Below are 21,026 nucleotides of genomic sequence, written 5' to 3'. Positions count from 1 at the left end.
CATAAAGCCAACTGAGCTACAAATTAATAGCAAAAATGTAACTAGAAAATCCCTGTGTATTTGGAATCACTTCTACATTACTTAAGAGTCAAAGACATCACACTGGAAACTAGAAATACATTGTACCAAATGACAAGGAAAATGCTACATATAAAACATGTGCAATGCAGCCAAAGTCTTGCTGAGATAGAATCTGATCATTTCAAATGCATACATTAGAAAGACTAAAAATTATGAACTAAACATCTCAGGAAATTAGGAAAAAAAAAATCAACAAATTAAATAAAGTAAAAGGTAAGCACAATAAAGAACAAATTAATGAAACAGAAAAGAAACAGGATGAAAAACATTAAAAGATGTTTCTTTTTTTTTTTTTAATGTATATTCATTTTGAGCAAGAGTGAGTACACGCATGCAAGCAGAAGAGGGACAGAGAGAGACACACAGAGAAAGAGACAGAGAGAGAATCCTAAGCAGGCTCGGTACAGTCAGCATGGAGCCCAATGTGGGGCTTGATCTCAAGAACTGTGAGATCATGATCTGAGCTGAAATCAAGAGCTGGACACTCAACTGACTAAGCCACCCAGGTGCCCCTAAAAGATGTTTCTTTAATTCCCAGTGAGGTGATAAAGGCAAAAAAGAGAAAGCACAGTAAACAATGTCAGAAAATTATAAAAGATAGAGAAAGAGAGAGAGAGAGAAGACATCAATATAGATCCAGCAGACTTTAACTGAAGTGATGAAAGCATTTTCCAAAACAGTGCACTTACAATCTGAACATGTTGCGCTATATAAATTATATCTCAATTTTACTTTTTAAGTATTTTTTAATGTTAATTTATTTTTGAGAGAGAACAGAGCATGAGTGGGGGAGAGGCAGACACAGAATCCAAAGCAAGCTCCAGGCTCTGAGCTGTCAGTCCAATATGGGGAGTCCAATGTTGGGGCTTGAGCTCACAAACTGTGAAATCATGCCCTGACCCTAAGTTGGATGCTCAACTGACTGAGCCACTCAGGAGCCCCTACATCTCAATTTTAAAAAATGAGAGGGTAGTACGGGGCACCTGGGTGGCTCAGGTCATGATCTCGCAGTCGGTGAGTTCAAGTCCCACGTCAGGCTCTGTGCTGACAGCTAAGAGCCTGGAGCCTGCTTCAGATTCTGTGTCTCCCTCTCTCTCTGCCACCGCCCCCCCCCCAACTCCCACTCATGCTCTGTGTCTATCTCTCTCTCAAAAATAAACATTAAAAAAATTTTTTTTAAAATGAGAGGGTAGTATAAACAACTTCATGATGTCATGTTAGTAAATTTAGCGACACCTTAACAAAAACATTGATTAAAGTAGTAATAGAAAATGTCAACAGTCCCATAACTCTTTTTTTTTTTTAATTTTTTTTTAATGTTTATTTATTTTTGAGAGAGACAGAGACAGAATGAGAGTGGGTTGGGGCAGAGAGAGAGGGAGACACAGAATCTGAAGCAGGCTCCAGGCTCTGAGCTCTCAGCACAGAGCCTGACATGGGGCTCGAATTCACGAGCTATGAGATCATGACCTGAGCCAAAGTCAGACACTCAACCAACCAAGCTACCCAGGCACCCCTACAGTCCCATAACTCTTAAAGAAACTGAAGTCATAATTTAAACACAAAGAAATTTCTATTAGGCTTCACTAGTGAAGAAATTTAAGAAAGAAATAAGGTCAATCTTACACAAACCATTACTGGTAAATGAAAAAAGAAAAAAACAAAACCCAACTCATTTTAGTAAGCCAATATAGCCTCAACATCAAAATCTGACAGAGATATTACAAGCTATTATGTCACACAAAAACATAAATACAAAATTCTTAAATAAATAGTAAGCACAAAAAATCCAGAAATATATAAAAAAGAATAATAAATCATGACCAAGCTGGAATATATAATTAAGAAATTTTATTTAGGTATATAATTAAACTACACTTACAGAATAAAAGAGAAAATACTATCATCTCAGCAGATATTAAAAACATAAAAAATTTAACACAAGTGATTTTTTTTAAGTAGCAAACTAGACTTCTGGTGGTGTGGCCTGGGGCCTGAAGCATGGGGCACATAAGGAGAGGCGGGGTCTCAGGGCTGTGGAGCCACCAAGTGGTTGGCAGGGCAAAGTAGGACATGCAGGGAGGGCCAGGCCAGGCCCCAAATGAAAAATAAAATAAAAAATAAAGTAGGAAACTAGGAATAAAAGGAACTTCCTTAATCTGAATAAGAGGAAATATCTATAATATCTAAAAAATATCTACAATAAACATCATATTTAGTGGTGAAATGCTGAAAACTTTGCTTTTGAGTCAAGAATGTCCACTATCAACATTTCTGTTCAACATTATGGAAGTCCCAGTAAACAGCAAAAGCAAAAAAAAAAAAAAAAAAAAAAAAAAATTGTGCAATTAGAAAAGAAAAAGTAAAATTGCCATTATTTGTAAATGATATGCTTACATATACAGAAAATACAAAAGTATACACAGATTAGTAGGGTAGCCGAATACAACAATGAACAAAAATCAACTGCAATTCTAGATACCAGCAACAAATGGAAACAAAAATTTTTTAAAATAACTCTTAACAGAGATGTATAAGATCTAAGATCTCTATGAGGAAAACAATGAGAAATTAAACACAACCCAAATATAAAATCCTAGGGGCACTTGGGTGGCTCAGTCAGTTGAGCGTCTGACTTTAGCTCAGGTCATGATCTCGCACAGTTCATGAGTTCGAGCCCTGTGTCGGGCTCTGTGCTGACACTGACAGCTCAGAGCCTGGAGCCTGCTTCGGATTCTGTGTCTCCCTCTCTCTCTGCCCCTCCCCCATTCACACTCTGTCTCTCTCTCTCTCAAAAATAAACATTTAAAAAAATGTCAAAATATCACAATACACAAAATTTTTTTAAGACATAAATAAAAAATAAAATTCTAGTAAATGTTTTTTTCCTCCTAAACTTGACAAGCTCATTCTAAAATGTATATGAGAAAATAAAGGACAAAAAAGTACTCTAAGACACTCTTGAAGAATGAGGTGGGAGGATTTGACTTACTGGATATCACGACTTATTATATATAGAACTAAAGTATTTGAGATTTGTGTAGGATGTTAAGATAGACAAACAGATGAGTCAAAAACTAGAAGACCCAGAAACAGATCCACGCATACATGAGTACCTCATATCTGGCAAAGATGGCATTGCAGAGCAGTGCATTCCATTAAACAAGAACAACAACAAACTGATGTAACTGTATATGCACAAAAAAGTGAAAGTTGAACTCTATCTCACACCATATATAAAACAAATTTCTACTGGAATATAGATTTGAATGCGAAAAAAAATAAAGCTCATATTTTAAAAATGTCTTTGTGACCTTAATAGGGGTCAAAAAGCATTAACCATAGAAGAAAATACTGACCAGCCTGAAAACAAAAGATACCATTAAGAGAGTTCAAGTAGAAAATTTTGCAACATATACAACAAAGGTTACACTATTAGTACACATAAAGAATGCCCATAAATCAAGAAGAAAAATTTCAAATAATCTAAACACAGTAAAACCTTGGATTGTGAGTAACTTGTTCTGCGAGTGTTCTGTAAGAAGAGCAAACATTTCTAATGAATTTTAACCTGATAAACAAGCAATGTCTTGCAATACGAGTAATATGCAATGCTGAATGTCACATGATTACAACTAAGTCAATGGTTCTTGAAATTTGCTTTGATATATGAGTGTTTTGCATTACAAGCATGTTTCTGGAACGAATTATGCTTGAAAACCAAGGTTTTACTGTATTTAAATAAGCATATCACAAGAGAATATCTAAATGACCATAAATACACAAAATGGTACTCAACTTCATTAAATTATGGAAATGCAAAATAAGACCACAATGAGGAGCAACGCCAACAAAAATGGCAGAGTAAGGAGCTCTGAAAGTCTGCCTTTTGATAAAAGCAACCAAAAAAGTGATAAAAATTGAATCAACTTTTTTTCAGAACTCTGAAAATTAACCAAAGGCTTGCAGCAACCCAAGGAGCACCTAAAAGTCAACAAAAAATGGTTGAATGTTGATAAGAACAGTGAACTTTGAGGCATTTGGACTTCTATTCCCATTCTCCTGTTCCCCATTAGTCTCAAAAAATAACAGCCTGCACTGCCATACTGGAGTAAGGAGAACAAGGCTGGAGGTCTTTCAAACTTCATTCCAAAAGCAGAGCCATCATTTGAAGACCGTACTGTATAGGCCTGTCTCTATTCAATCTCACTTGAACTTACCCCATGCTAAAAGCTTCTCCTTGGCAGCCCTTGTGTTGAGCTTTCTGAGGCTGTCTGAGATGGAGCAAAGAATACATTAAACAAAAATCTTAACAAGAAATACTGAAGAATGAGATAACCACAGAAGGCTGTGAAAAGAAAAGACAGATTCCTGGGAAGACAAAAGGCCATGAGAACAGTACGTGTAAGGCTCTGAGCATGCTCTGTGTTGCGTACATAAGTAAGAAAGCCCTAATAAAGCCATAAACTCTCACCTCTTGTTGATCTTGAAGCCCTATGCAACAGAGAAGTGCAGACTAAGGTACAGTTGTAAACTGCCTGGCTGACTGTTGAGGATGTATCCCAACAGGCACCCAGAGGCCTCTGGCAAAGACTGGAAATCTTTGTGGTTTTGAACACTTAAGAAATCTCTGTCCAATTTTAGCTGACGACTAAGCTAAGCAGGCATACCAAATATGCAGACTTCACAGAACTGGTTTAGAAGTCCAAAAACAAACAACTACTACAATAAGCACCAGCAACGAACCCTGGGAAGGGGGGAAAACGGATTTCCAGAGATGCCACACTACATTACTTGAAATGTTCAGTTTTCAATGAAAATGGGACATGCAAAATACCAAATATACAAAATCCATATATAGGACAAAAAAGCAATCAATAGAAACTATACTTGTGGAGGCCTAGACACAAGGAATTTATATCAGGTATCTTAAATATGTTCAAATAGGAACAAAGGAAATCATGTCTAACAGAACTAAAGGCAAGTATGTGAATGATGTTCCAAAAAATTAGAGACGATTAATAAAATTATTAATTATACAAATTAACCAAATTATACAAAAGAACCAAACAGAAAAATCTGTTGAAAACACAATAGCTTAAATAAATGAAAATTCACTAGATAGGTTCAACCACAGGTTTTAGCAGCAGAAAAAATAATCAGGTCAAGTGAAGATAAATCAGTTGAGATTATCCAATCTTGAGATTATCCAGGAGCAGAAAGAACAATGAAGAAAAATAAACAGAGCCTCAGAGAACTGTGGGAAACCATCAAATATACTAACGCACACAATGGGGGTCCCAAGAGGATAGAGGAAGAGGCAGAAATAATACTTAAAGAAATAGAACTTCTCAAATTTGGTGAAAAACATTAGTCTATACATTCAAGAAGCTCAATGGACTCTAAGTAGGATAAACTCAAGAGACCCAACATCATAATCAAACTCCCAAAAGACTAGAGATGGCGACTCGTCAGATAAGGGATTCTCAAGATTAACAGCTAATTTCTCATCACAAAACATGGAAGCTAAAAGGCTGTGAGACAATATAGTCAAAGAAAAATATGAGAAGAAAAAAAACTGTCAAGCAAGAATTTTATATCCAAGCAAAACTACTCATGAAAAAAATGAAGGAGAAATTTACATATTACCTAAGAAGTTTGTAGCTCCAGAGCCATTCTATCAGAAATACTAAAGTGAGTCCTCTGGCTGAAATGAAAGGGCACTAGACAGTAACTCAAATCCACATGAAGAAATAAAAAGCAGTAAAGGTAAGTAGGTAAATATAAAAGATAGTATCAATGTATTTCTGGTTTAGAGCTCCTTCCCCCTGCCCCCGGTTTAAAAATAATTACAAACAGTAATAATTATAAATTTGTGTTGACAGGCATAAAATGTATAAACATGCAAACTGTATGATAATGAAAGTAGGCAGGGGAGGGGGGGAACCACAGCTCCATAGGAACAAAGTTTTTGTATACTATTAAGTTATTATTAACCCAAATTAAACTGTCATAAATAAGTGTTAATGATAATCATCAGGACAACCACTGAGAAAGTAAGTCAAAAATATATAGGAGAGGGGCGCCTGGGTGGCGCAGTCGGTTAAGCGTCCGACTTCAGCCAGGTCACGATCTCGCGGTCCGTGAGTTCGAGCCCCGCGTCGGGCTCTGGGCTGATGGCTCGGAGCCTGGAGCCTGTTTCCGATTCTGTGTCTCCCTCTCTCTCTGCCCCTCCCCCGTTCATGCTCTGTCTCTCTCTGTCCCAAAAATAAATTAAAAACGTTGAAAAAAAAAAAAAAAAATATATAGGAGAAACAAGGGAATTAAAATGGCAGATGTTAATCCTACTTCACTAATAATTTTATATTAGATATAAATGTGATAAACTCTCCAAATGAAAGCCACAAGGGATGGCAGTTCACATGTACCAAATTAACAGACTGACAATAAGTTCTGGTCAAAACATGGAGCACCAGGAATCCTTACACAGCTGATGGGTATATAAGTTAGAACTACTTTGGAAAACTGTCTGGGATCATCTAGTAAAGATAAATATACAAATATGGTAACCCAGCAAATACACATGTAGCTGAACACACAACTGAAATATGTGTACATGTGCAGCAACACAGGTGCATGAATGATCACAGCAGCATTATCCACGGAAGACAAAAATGGAAAACAACCCAAATGTAGAATAAACAAAACGTAGTACCTCTACACACACCAACAGGGATGGATCACACAAACATAATGTTGAGCAAAAGAAATCAGACTTAAAAGAGTTTATCTTTTAAGATACAACTGAGGTAGGGAGAAAAAAAACCAAAACAGGCAACACTAAACCACAGTATTAAGGATACACGTTAAAGTAGTAATTCTATAGAGAAAAGCATGGGGTGATTACCACAAAGGTCAGGATGCTGGATACTTTTATTAAGAATGGTAGCTGCAGGATTTTAGTAATGTTCTACTTGTTGAACTGGATGGTCATATATGGGCATTAGATCTGTGGTAATTCACTGGTGCATGTGAATATGTATATATTGGTATAGTTTTGTTTTGTATGTTTTCTTTTATGGGTGCTAAATATCATAATGAAAGTTTTAAAATGTTTAATGCAGACTTTAGCAAAACAAAATATGTGAAAGTAGGTATCCACAACAAACTAAAAGCTTACTTCTGAAAAATGTTGAGCATTAAAAAATCGATTCAGATAAACTTCTTAAAAAAACACCATGGTTTCCAACAGAAAAGAGGGAAATTGTGAAACTATACACTGTGAATCCTTGCTAGTTAGTCTCTAAAGAGAAACAAATTTCCCCTAGCAAGCAGGAAAACACATTTATCAGGTTATCCTAGGTGCAAAATTAAACAACATGGTAATGGTTTGAGGAGGCAGCATCCTCCTTTCCATCTCCCTTCCAAACCAACATCATTAGGCCTACGACATTTTTTCACTCCTATGCATTCTGTTGAGGACAAAAATGTCTCTCTCTCTCTCTCTCTCACACACACACACACACACACACACACACACACACACACACACTCTCCTGTCCATGAAGAAACAAAACATTGTTACAACAGAGGAGAAAACTGAGAGGAAAATAATAAATTCAATTTCTGACATAATATTGCATACCCATCACTGCAAGTGTTAACCAAAAAAATAGCCACTTACTTGATCAAGATTTGAAAGGCTGTTAGGATCCTGACTCAGACCTTGGTACTGTCCCCTGAGTCTGTCACCAGCAGCTATTTTCCTAAACTTCTTTAGATCCACGACATATAGTGCACTGGATAGAGAAGAACTACTTGTTATAACCATGGATTATGACAAAGAATAACCCCACTGGGTAAACATTCTGCCCTCTCTGTGAAAAGGTAAGCTGTGGCCTCCAGTGGAGCTCAGGGTCAGCATGTGCTTCTTCAAAGATGGCAGGAAATTATTGCAAAACACATACTCTGCCATAAGCTCACTTTGTCACTCTTTCTTAATTGCCTTCCTTATTTAGCTGCCTTAAGTCTCTGACAATAGAAAACTTCTACCAAACGTCAGCAGATTAGATAATAAAAGCTGACCATCAGCCAAAAATAGCCTGATAATGTTTTAGATGTTGCTGGGAAAAAAAAAAACATCCACACTGTTATGGATCTTCTGGACCAAGGACATAACTAATGATAAAGAAATCCCCAAGGGGCGCCTGGGTGGCGCAGTCGGTTAAGCGTCTGACTTCAGCCAGGTCACGATCTCGCGGTCCGTGAGTTCGAGCCCCGCGTCGGGCTCTGGGCCGATGGCTCGGAGCCTGGAGCCTGTTTCCGATTCTGTGTCTCCCTCTCTCTCTGCCCCTCCCCCGTTCATGCTCTGTCTCTCTCTGTCCCAAAAATAAATAAAAAACGTTGAAAAAAAAAATTAAAAAAAAAAAAAAAAAAAAGAAATCTCCAAACCCCAACTTTTATTCTCTGTAAATGCTGCTTCCTACACATCCCAGACCTTCCAGATCTTCCAAACCACATTCTGCCAAGAACAGATAATGCAATGGTACACAGTCTGACCTAGGAGTTCTACTTCTAGGAATTTGTCCTACAGATATATTTGAAATATACCAAATGATGTATTTATTCACTGCAACACTGTATGTCACAGCAAAAGACCACAAATAACCTACATATACTGCAATAAAATGCAGATGTTAAGAAAGAAGGTCTCTCAACACATTGATAGAAGATCTACTATAGTAAAAAAAAAAAGGCACAAAACTGAAAATATGATGGTATATTTTGTGTAAAAAAAAAAAAAAAAAGATGTAAGAATCAAGAAACTCTAGGGGCATCTGAGTGGCTCAGTTGGTTGAACATCTGACTCTTGATTTCAGCTCAGGTCATGACCTCATGGTTCGTGAGTTCGAGCCTGCCTGGGATTCTCTCTCTCCCTCTATCTCTGCATCTCCCCTACTTATGCACTCTTTCTCTCAAAATAAACAAACATTAAAAAAAAAAATTAAAAAAAAAAAAAAGAATCAAGAAACTCTGGAAGGACATACTGCAGTAAATTAATAGATGATGTTATCTGTTATAGGAGTAGGAACTGGGTAGAAAACAGACAGAATTGGGAGGCTTTTTCACAGTATATTTTTTATAATTTTTATTTTTGAGCCACATTAATAACATATTACCTATTCATAATTTCAAATATGTAAAATTAATTTTTTGAGAAAAGAAAATCCAACAGCTTTGGAGAGTACTCTTTTTTCAGTACCTGATATGATACTTTCGCCCAGCCAAATGACTGGCCCAGTACCCTGATTTCCAGAACCTGTATCCATCCATTTCTTTTCGGCTATCACAAAAGGGAGTATAGCCATAAGGAGCGCCATCCAAATTGAAATCTCTTAACTCTTTCAGATCTGTTCGGACAATCTGGAGAAAAAAAAAATCACAAGTCATTTGTTAAACAGCCATGCAGACAGCAGTTTCCTTAAAACACAGATTGTCTCACTGAGACATTACAGAGGGCAGCTCTGAGGTTACCGGCACAGGCTCCAGCAGTAGACCCAGGCTAAGCCCAGATTCCTTCACTGATTAGTGGGCTGCCTTCGCTAACATGTAAGACACTTTGCATAGTGGTTGGCACACAGTATTCTAAGTATTCGAAAAGGTGGCAGTAAAACAAATTTACACTGCTTAGCTTCTGTGATGGAGTTTCCCCATCTGTAAAATGGAGACCTCACAGGATTACATGAATTAACATATGAACACATGCGGAATGATAACTGACACAGACCAAGTGCTCAACAAAGGTAAGTGTGTTTATATGAGAACCCAGAAAACATGCTTCAGGTCAAGCTGGTTGTGACACAGTGAGCTGAAGGAGGCAGGGAATCCCAAAAAGGTGGATGAAGTTTCTGGCCGCATGACCTTTGCACACATTCTATCACTTCCATTCAAATGATCACCTCAGGTTTCAGCCGGCTCAGGGAAAAGGGGAAGATTGTAAAGGAGAACTATATTAACACTTTTTGAGTGTGTATGCTCTAAAATCACAGTGTGTTCGTTTTAAGTCAAATCTTGACAGGAGGAAGAGTATCTGAAGAGCTGCAAACTATCAAAGCTAGGCATCTATCTGGTAGAACTTCCTCTGTCTTACCCATGCCGATAACTCCTAGCTTTTGGGTAAATAATTGGAGACGATAGCAAGCACTGTTAAACCTCAATCTTCCAGTTTTTAGTCTGTGTGTTAAATGAATTAAGACACAAGACTGCATGTATGATGTATAGAGGCATAGAAAAAAAGATTAAAAGGAGATACCTCAAATGGAAACTGTAAAAGTGATCACACCTGGGTGTACCTTTTCATATATTTTAAATAATGTCACAGAGGCATGTATTTTTCTGTAACCAGAAAAGTAAAATCATTTAAAAAGGAGAAGGAAGTCTAACGGCTTTAATACAAACTGTTTAAACCTGGCTTCTAAAAGCTTACCTGATCAGCATCCACAAACAGGAATTTGTCAACAACCAGTGGGAACAGCACGTCCAAGAAGAGGATCTTGTAACCCCAAATGATGCGCTGTTTCTCAGTCTGCTGATGAAGCCACCGGGGCCATTTGTATTGAACAAGCTCATACTGGAAGTTGTACTCATTTGCCATATAAGGTATGAACTCCTATTTTGGCACATAGGGAACAACAGACAACAATTTACTCAGATGAAGAAAATCGGCTCTCTAATGGAAGTCAGCCACCATGATGACAGCACAAGTAAAACATATTTACCATAACGGCAGTTGAATACAGAAATCTGACCGTGACTCACCGGTGACTAAAAGAATACATATAAACTTGTCAAACCCCCCACTTCTTTAGGACTTCTAATTATCACGTGAAATGACAAATCTTTCAATGAAGGCTTTTAGGTTTGTGTGTGTGTGTGTGTGTGTGTGTGTGTGTGTGTGTGTGTGTTTTATGGAAATGAACTTATTAATTTACAGTAAAACATTTTTTGAGCTTGACTCAAAGGCTTTCTCAGACCTGGGCCTAACCCAGGGAATGACACAGCAGATCCAAATATTCTGAACAAATTTGTTTTTAAGTTTTTAGATCCTAAATACAAGTACCTTCAGGGGACCAGAAGTGAATTACTGAATAAAATAAAAGTTGTTTAGTAACATCTATAGAACCACAACAACAAAAGATACAAACAAGATACAAGATACAAACAAATTTAGATGACAAATACTAACTAATAAATAAAGCAGAAAATTTCCCAAGTCTGTTTTTCATGGTGCACAGATGAAACAACACTTCCAGAGATCACTGTTGTCCATGAGACAATGAATAATCCTCCCCACTGGAAACCAGCACTATGCTTTCTAATTAAATTAGAATATACATGCTCTGAGGAAGACAACATTATTTCATCAAAACAAAAGATTCAGGGGCACCTGGGTGGTTCAGTTGGTTGTGCATCAGCTCACGGATCCCAGGGTTGTGGGACTGAGCCCCACGATGGGCTCCGCACTGACGGTAGAGCCTGCTTAAGATTCTCTCCCTCTCCCTTCCTCCCACAGCCCCTCTCTCCTACTTGCACTCTCTCACTAAAATTTTTTTTAAAAATTAAAAAAAAAAAAAAAAAAACAAAGATACAGATTCTCCTCCTATGTTACCCAAACTTCAAACAGGTCACAATAATTTTATGTTTGGTTTTATGATGACTGTTCCCCCTAAAGAGTCCAGGCTAGAAGACTAATCAACATGAAGTATGCAGCTGAGCTATGGAAACCCAAGAAAGAAAAGATTTTTAAGTTACACAAATAACAGAGAAGCAGTAAGAAGTATATTATACCATCATATCTCCTTAATGTCTCCTTTCCTCTCCCCTGAGAACAAACCTTAAATGTGGGGGACAGATAATTCTTCAAGAACCAGAATTTCACAGGAGTCCTGGTATTCTTCAGTACTGACAGCATCATTATACTATCAAACAAAAGCAAATAATAATCAATATTAATTTTCCAATGCTTTTTAACCTCAATAAAATTGAGCAGAGCTGATCATAAGACCGCTGAATGTTTTTCACAGCAGAGCTGATGGCTTTAAAAAAGAGACCCTTAGTAATGGAAAATGAAAAACTGCACTCATTATAAAGTTATCACTGAATGGAAAAGAAAGGGTATTTCTCACCTATAAAAATATACCTAACTGACAAAGGCAGATGTTTTAATCATGTTACATCTTTAAATACTCTGCTTCATGAACTGCCGTATTAATTATGCTACAAATGAATAACGGAGGTTGTAGCTAACAGTCTACATGACTATGAAAAGAAAACTGGAAAGCCGCAGCAGCTGTGTGTGGCTGCACTGCCCCCCACAGCCTATCCTGGAGACACTGCTAGGGAGGAGAGCAGGACGAGGTCAGGGGATGGCAAGTGGCTACAGCGTCAGGATTTCCCTACTACGAAAACAGACAAAAACACACTGGATCAAGGAATTTAATTAAATTGAGTTATTACTAACATTTGACATTACTATTTTAGGTCAGTTATTATTTCTTGGAAATAGAAGGTTGAACCTGAGTAAAATGACAGTTTAATTATTTGCCATACTAGATTTGTCATGGAAAATTAAAAGTAAAATGAACCTGGCATTAGGAAAGTCACTCTCAAGCAAAGGAGCATATTCCCAGCCAAGGCTTCCCCCAGCAGCCGCTGTGTCAACCAGCACATGGCTGTGGCCTCTCCTTGGCTCTGGCTGTGTGACCTCAGGCAAGTCCCTTCACCCTCTGAATCTGTCTGTAAAACAGAGGTGTTATTTGAGAACTAAGATCACTCCTGGCTCTACACCCCTATGAATCTCTAGGCGACAGGTCCACAGCCCTGTTCCACTTCTACTCTCTGTGCTAACTTCCTAGTTTCTGGGTTAAGCAATGCTTGGTGGCCAATTAAACACCATTATTTATAATGTGTGCGCAGTGGTATTAAAGGTTTATAGCCTTGTAATATCCACACAAATACATTTATGATACAGCTGGACTTTATGAGATTGGCAGATCAAAACAAATACAATTCTGTATTCACAGTCCTCAGAGCGCTTCACATATACAGAAGCATAATGGATAGAATGCCATGAAACATTTACTCTCTTACTCTCTAAATAAGAACACTGTGACAAACTCATTCATAATGTACTGAAATAACCAACATGACTAACCGAAGAAATCTTTCATAGAGATGGCCGGATGCCACGGAGAAAATATTAATTATGTCATCTTTATCCTGTTTCACTTCCTCAGTCTTCTGTCCTCCTGTAAAGCCCCTATAACAATAAAGGTTAAAACAAGAACACTTGAACTGCTAGTATAGACACACAGCCCTTTAAGGGGAGAGCTACAGAGACCGTGTTTCCCATCCTATTCCTTCCCTAGAGGGTGATGCAAGGGGAGGTGGCGAAGCATCAATGGCGCCCTGGGAGGGCACAAGGGAGCCAAGCCACCACAGGATAACGAAAAGGATGCTGCCTGCAAGGCCCCACATAGCTTCAGAAACAAACTGAACATAGGTTACTCCACAGAATGCAATCCACTCAATGGAAAGTAAACTAAGCTCTCTGAAGGACAGGCATCATGCAGTAAGAGTCAAGAAGTAACTACCCCGTGGGGGGACATTAACCTCCTTCATTCATTGTGGGAAACACCCATCTACTCTAAGTGGAAGTGCAAGATTTGCTGCAGAGTACAGACTCTGAAAGGTCTACATGGGATTCTTACACTCAAAAGAAGGGAGGGATGGGGCTTATACTTTTCCTTAAAAATATTACTTTTTTTTTTTTAATGGTGCCAATTTACCATTTGAAGGAGTCCCAAAATCCAGATTCATTTTCATTAGTTCCGTCACTCAGCAGGTCTTCGTTCACCATGTCTGCCTTCTTCTGAACCTGTAACCATACGTGAGGGGTACCATGAACAGTAGGGGACGAAGCCCCTACTTCCTACAGCCAAGTCTAGGCCCCATAACTCAATCTGGTGCCCATATTCTGGTGAAAGAAAGCTGTGCCGCAGGCAGGCAACGGCCCACCTACAGTCTAGACCAGTTCAACAGAATGATCTTTCACATACCACATTAACACCTCAGGTGATGAGACAGAAACCTCTTGTAATTCAGTAATAATTGTAGTCTGAAAAATGGTCAAAGAACCTCAAATTCAACTGTATAGGAAACAGAGTCTGAGCAAAACTAGCAGCATCATCCACCCAGCTGACAGCTGTTCCAGGGAGAGTGCAGCCCACAGGAGAGCTACCCGTCAGGACAGAGTCACTTCATGCCACAGCCTGTTTTCAGGATTCACCAGAATAAAGATGGGTTGAATCTTCTCACCAGCAAAGGGAGCAGTTTTCTACTCTTCTGTGTGTGGTCTGCTTTAGATTTTACTGTGTGGAATGATTGCTTATTCTGTAATACCTTTTACTTGAATTTAAGGCACTAAGAACTTTAAAATTCTGAGACGTGAAAAGAAATGAAATAGGGCTACCAATTACCGTTGTTGAAATTTTCACTGTCATTCTTCCCAGTTTTCTGAGAACAGTCAGCAATAATGTGAATTGTGGCTATGTAAACACCAGAAAATCTGAGACTTGTATTGCTCACTGAGATTACTCAAAAGGTGCAATCTCTCAGTTGAAGAAAACCACAAATGTATTATTTACGAAAGACGTTTCACACGTAAAGAAGCATTCTTATAAACCCTACAGTAAAATCCCAAAGATGAATTAAAGCCTTAGACCAGTTTCTTTTCTTCCCCACCAGCTTTACTGAGAGACAACTGACACACACTATTGTGTAAACTTCAGGCATACAATGTGATGATCTGATATGCATAGAAGCTGTAAAACAATGATCACAGTGATAGCATTATTATCAGTTAAATCCATCTACTTCTAGATAAGAGCTACTGAATGCCAGAATACTGCTACTTTTACCCACTATAAAAGTCGCTGCCTTAGTATTTCCAAGCTCACCTTCACTTTAATAATTTTGCTCTTGAAGTTGTTGAGGACGACAACAACTTCATCAGCATCGGGAGGAGAATCTGTGCCATCATGGCTTCGAGAGAAAACAAAGGGAAAGAGTAAGGCAGATGTTATAAATCACAATTCTTGAAATGCAGTAAGGAGTCTGATATCAAAATGCCATATTTGTCCATCATCTTTATCATAAAGGAGTTTTCCAGAACAAATTATTTTCCCACAAACTGTAGCAAGTCCCTTCAAATACACAGAAGCACTTGTCAGAATCTCTATCCTTCAAACATTGAGCATTCCAATCAGTCACAGCCCAGACTTTCTTCTTGGGTCTCCCCTTTAAATTACCTTTCAGAGAGTGAGAGGCTCCCAGTGCTGGTGCACTTAACACCTGTATTTACTAAGTCTGAGCCATGTTCACCACCAGCAATAAAGGAGTGCCCAGGGACATGAGCCACTGAACCATCACTGGAAACACATCACTTCTACTCTTTCATGGACAGGTGACAAAGCATGGCTCTACTTCAGAGTTCTGTAAAGTTGTCTACTCTATCCTTCTGCCTGGAGGTACACAATCAGCCAAGTCTAGGCCCTGTAACTCCATCTGGGGCCCATACTCTGGAGGAAGAACTATAAAAAGCTATTTTCAGGCAGATCTGGGGCAGAAGAAGAAAAACTTTAAATTAAAAATAAAATATCCCCAGTCAATTGTAATGCCTAGAATTTCCAGGTACCAATTTTCAAGATGTTAAGTGCAGAAAGCCACGATAAAATATAAATTCACTGCATTCACTGTCATCCCACAGAGAGCAGAGTTCTCAGGAAAGGTAAGATTCTCATGGGGGAGCATGAAACGCTCGAGAGACTAGGAATATCCAAGAGGAAGGGAGGTCTAGACAGGAGGAAGAAAGGAGGTCTCCACACTCCAAGAGAAGGGGAAAGAATGGCTAGGGAAAGGGCACACAGAAGGCAGAAGGGACAAGGTTCAAAAGAACAAGTAAACTTATGACAGGATTAAATTCTGCAAAACCATATGTGGAGAAAACATTACTTAGAGGAATGGTATTTACAAAGAATACGTTATTATAATAGCTTCAAGAATCCACACAGCTTTCACAAATGTCGGGTAAGATCTTCTAGAACTAAGATGACACAACAAGAGGGTGTTTTAAGTACAGTCTAATGGAAATCCCTCCCTAAAAAATTGACACAAAGTCTCTTCACAGAGCTTAAAACTAATTTAAATTGTGTTCAGCAAAATTCAGATTACACTTTTTTAAAAGGCTATGTAATTTTTTTTAAACTAATAGCCATTTATAGCAAACCTAAAGGCAGAACCCTGGCTACTGAGGAAATGCTCTGGAAGTACTTCCTTACTACCACAGACCAGGAAAGCCAGCGCTGGCACCCAGATTTCACAGTCACACCTTCCACATGCTGTGCATCTGCGACTCACCCAGCATGGAGAAATACACTGTCTAGGTAAAAAAGTTTAACTGTTCGTCATTTCTTTTCTCTTTTTTCAAAAGGACTCAATTTCTCATCTACATATGGTTTTCATCGCAGTGACAGAATGATCTGATTTGGAGATACCGCTAGCACAAGGGAAAGACTAAAGAGTGAAACTTAACTATACTTATTACTGTTTATACCACTTATTAAGTAATCATACCCTGCCAATTCTTTTATACTCAATTTCCCAGAAAAACATTGTTTCATCACACATAAATTAAATTCTTATTCCCTGGCTAACTGTCAGTGTAGAACTCAATTCAAGCTGATTCTCTGCAAAATGTTCTGGAAAAAAAAAAAAAAGCACCTCCATCACTTAATCTTACCTGTATATTCTATAAATATCTTCAGAACGACCCTTCCTTAATCTGAGAATCCAAGCTCCTGGGTTGGCCTTTAACTGAAAGTAGCCCTAGGGTAAGAAGAAAGACAAATTTTAGTTCTCATCAAAATGCTATTTCTGAGGAACAGTTACTTCCTTTTCTGAAGTATCAGTCACTTATATTTTATGTGTCATGTATGAAGAAGCTACAAAGCTCCAAAGCCAAGAAAAATGCTGTCAGCTCATAAGCTATGCATTTGCAGGGGCCAATTTGATTAGAGCAGAACATTCAGAATATGCTAGCATTTTTTTTAGGCTGACATATAATTCCAATGTATAAATTTAAGTAAACGTATGATTTTTATATTGACCAAACTGTCAATTATGAACTTTAATCCCACTTATGTTCAGAATGCAAACTGCTCCATCATAAATCATACTGCCCAAATTAGCATGACTCAATACCACCATGTGATGTACTGATGATTATTTACCAGATTGGCCATAACAATGGTATCCACAATGACTGGGTTGGCCGAAGTTCCTAATGTAAACTGCAGTCCTCGTGGGGGCTGGCCTGTGGTAATGTCATAGCAGTGACCTTCTAGTAAGAGGTACTCCAGTTCATACTCAGCGGCCACTATACTATCCACCTGCAATAGCAGAATTAAATCACTTGAAAACTACTTAAGAAACAAACTATTGACACATGCAACAACATGGATTTCAAATGCACTGTGCAAAGTGAACAAAGCCAGACATAAAGGGCTGCATACTCTATGGTCATATTTCTAAGAAATTCATGGACAGGCAAAACTATAGTAGCAGGAAAGGGAGGGGACTGCCTGCAAAGGGGCACAAGAGAACTTTCTGGGGCGATGGAAATGCTCTGTATCTTGACTGTGCTGGTGGTCAACAACTGTTTACAATGTTCAAAACTCAGATGGGCTGGAAAGAGGAAAAAAAACACAATAAGGAGGTTTTTGTACAGATGAGAGGATAAGACTGCCATCTCGGAAGGTAGTATTGGAAAAAGCATGTTAAAAAAAAAAAAAAAAAAACCTGCCAAAAGAATGAACAGATCTAAAAGCTAAATAATAAAGAAAACAGAAAAGAATACTACCAGGACTAACTTCCATGAGAAAATGAAAAAATAATGAGAAACAGTGAGAAACCACAGAGAAAAAATGTAAATTATCTTGGCCTTTAGGATATAGCTGAAAAGACTGCTATTTTTTTTTTTAATTTTTTAAAAAATTTTTTTTTGAGAGGGAGAGAGAGAGCAAGCACAAGCCGGGGAGGGGCAGCGAGAGAGGGAGACACAGAATCCAAAGCAGGCTCCAGGCTCTGAGCTGTCAGCACAGAGCCCAATGCCAGGCTCGAACTCACAAACTGCAAGATCATGATCTGAGCCGAAGTCGGACACTTAACCAACTGAGCCACTCTGGTGCCCCAAAATACTGCTGTTCTAAATCCAAATATCCAAATGTATTTGAGGGCTCCATAATGGCATAAAATTCATGTTCCACACCAACTGCCTAATTAATACTGATACCTTGCAGAATATATAATATAATTGCAAGGTCTTGGGACAGCCTGGCTTTGGCTGATGAAAGGATTTTTTTTATCCCAAGCTGGTTCAGACTTGGCTCTGTCATCCTATCTAATGCTAATAACACACTATTTGGAGCTTAATGTTACTGCTACACTAAATTCTAAAAGTTTAATAAGGAAAGCTAAGGAGTACACCTCCATGAAAGCACCAAGTCCTAGGCTCTGTGTTTTTAGTGGATACAGAGAAACCAGAGAAAGTCTAGGAAAGAACAGCAAAAATTCTAAGGACATGGAAGAGAGCTACTCTGCATCTGTTCTGTGCCTACTTGCACTGCTCTTTAGTGCTTTTTGTGGCCATTTTATAATCTCCTCAGCAAAAGTTCATTCTTCAAGGGCAACAACTCCACTTCCTGTTTGTTATAAATATGGTAGACAAATTTGAGGCATTTGCCTTATTGCCTTATTGAGGGAATAAGGCAAGTGTGTACACAACACTCACCCCTAACTTAGCACCTGAGGGATTCTTCTTCACTCTAATGATAAGAGGGCTGAGAATTTCTCTAATAACTACCTTCAAGTTCCTGTTCTCCCAATTCTGAAGAAGACAGAATGCACAAACAGGCTTCAATTGTAGAATATATTTAGGGTAGACACAGAGACAGATGTCTTAGAAAGGAAGGAGGCCCTGAGATGCTGTAAGCTCCTTGTAAGTAAAGACCATATGTTTTGATTCCTTTGTTAATACACTCTGAACTAGGTACAGAGAGTGAGGGCTATGAAGAGACATCAGCAAACAACTCTTGTGAGCTCTCGGTCTTTGAAAATGGACTGGGGGAAAAGGACCACTTACCTTAAGTTATATGAAAATGAGTGAAAAAAAGAACAGAAAAACAGAAAAATCACCAAAGCCAAAAGCTGGTTCTTCAAAAATATCAACAAACTGACAAACTTTTAGTGAGACTGACCACAAAAAAAGAGAGGAAGAGCCAACTCAATGTAAGAAAATGCTATAACCAACTGTAAGCCAACAAGCTGTAACCTAGATAAAAGGGATAAATTCCTGAGACACAAAACTGACTTAAGATAGAAAATCTAAACAAATCCACAAAAAGAGACTGAACTGGTAACTTAAATATTTCCCAATTAGGCAAGAAAATTTAAAAGACATCTTGTTTGGAAAGAAAAAAATAAAACTACCTCTATTTGCAGATGACATGATCTTTTATAGGATTGTATACTAAGAACTACAAAACACTGTTAAAAGAAATTAAAGACCTAAATAAATGGAAAGACATCCCATGTTCATAGATCAGAACACTTAATGTTAAGATGGTAATATTCTTCAAATTGATCTAGGAATTTAATGCACTCTCTATCAAAATCCCAACAGCCTTTTCTACAGATATTAACAAGCTGATTCCAAAATGCAAAGAACCGAAAACAGTCAAAACTATTTTGAAAATGAGGAATAAAATTGGAAAACTCACTTACCAATTTCAAAACTCACAACAAAGCTACAATAAGACAAGTGTGGCCTAAGGACAGACACACAAATCAAGGAAATAGATCTGAGAGTCCAGAATTGAATTCATATTTAGGGCTAACAGATATCTGGCTAAGGTACCAAGACTATTCATTGGAGACAGAACAGTCTTTTCAACAAACCGGTGCTGTGACAAATGGATATTCACACGCAAAGAATAAAGCTATAACCGTACTTCACATCACATACAAAAATTAACTCAAAATGAATAAAAGACCTCAATGTAAGAGTTTAAAACTTTGAAAGTCTTATAAGAAAACACAGGAGTAAATCTTTGTGACCTGGGGTTAAACGTTGGTTTCTTAGGTATACGACCAAAAGCAAAAGCAACAAAAGAAAAGGTCATTTAGATTTCATTGAGATTAGAAATATTTGTGCTTCAGAGGACATTTTCCAGAAAGTGAGACAGTAAGAAAATGAAAGAGATTATTTACCAACCATATATTTGATAAGGGACTTGTTTCCAGAATATACAAAGAACTCTTATGACTCCCTCCACAAAATGGTAAGCAAATTTTTTAAAATAGGCAAAGTATTTAAACAGACATTTCTCCCCAAAGATGATATACAAATAGCCAATATACACATGAAAAAATGTTCAACATCATGGGCAGGAATGGAAAATGGTGCAGTCACCCTTGGAAAACAGTCTGGCAATCCCTCAAACAATTACACGTAGAATTACCATATGATCCACCAATTCTAAGAGAAATAAAAGCACATCTACAAAAACTTGGGACATGAATGTTCTCAGCGGCACTATTTATAATAGCCAAAAAGTGGAAACAACCCAAATGTCTATCAATGAATGGATAAATAGAACATGGTATGTCCATACAGTGTTACCTGGCAATAAAAAAGAATTAAATACTAATACATGCCACAACATTGATGAATCCTAAAAATAATAATTTAAAGTGAAAGAAGCCAGTCACAAAAATGTACGATTCTCTTTAGATGAAAAGTCAGAACAGGCAAATCCATAGAGATAGAA

The 21,026-nt window shown here is 37.9% G+C and overlaps 1 protein-coding gene across 2 annotated transcripts in view; it reads right to left on the bottom strand.

Moving 5' to 3' along the window:
• UGGT1 (UDP-glucose glycoprotein glucosyltransferase 1) overlaps positions 1-21,026 on the bottom strand; it is a 113,841-nt gene that overhangs the window by 10,525 nt on the left and 82,290 nt on the right. For both annotated transcript variants that reach the window (XM_058715670.1, XM_058715671.1), the window contains 9 exons: positions 17,430-17,588; positions 16,940-17,025; positions 15,099-15,183; positions 13,929-14,017; positions 13,295-13,399; positions 11,975-12,059; positions 10,568-10,750; positions 9,344-9,504; positions 7,766-7,880 (listed from right to left, as the gene is read on the bottom strand). In XM_058715670.1, coding sequence (XP_058571653.1) covers positions 7,766-7,880; positions 9,344-9,504; positions 10,568-10,750; positions 11,975-12,059; positions 13,295-13,399; positions 13,929-14,017; positions 15,099-15,183; positions 16,940-17,025; positions 17,430-17,588 — 1,068 coding nt within the window. The remainder of the gene's footprint in view (positions 1-7,765; positions 7,881-9,343; positions 9,505-10,567; positions 10,751-11,974; positions 12,060-13,294; positions 13,400-13,928; positions 14,018-15,098; positions 15,184-16,939; positions 17,026-17,429; positions 17,589-21,026) is intronic.

The sequence above is a fragment of the Neofelis nebulosa genome, chromosome 2 (assembly GCF_028018385.1).
Source record: "Neofelis nebulosa isolate mNeoNeb1 chromosome 2, mNeoNeb1.pri, whole genome shotgun sequence".
In the NCBI taxonomy this organism is placed as follows: domain Eukaryota; kingdom Metazoa; phylum Chordata; class Mammalia; order Carnivora; family Felidae; genus Neofelis; species Neofelis nebulosa.
The sequence above is the reverse complement of the archived record's forward strand: the minus strand, read 5'-3'. Positions and strand labels throughout refer to the sequence as shown.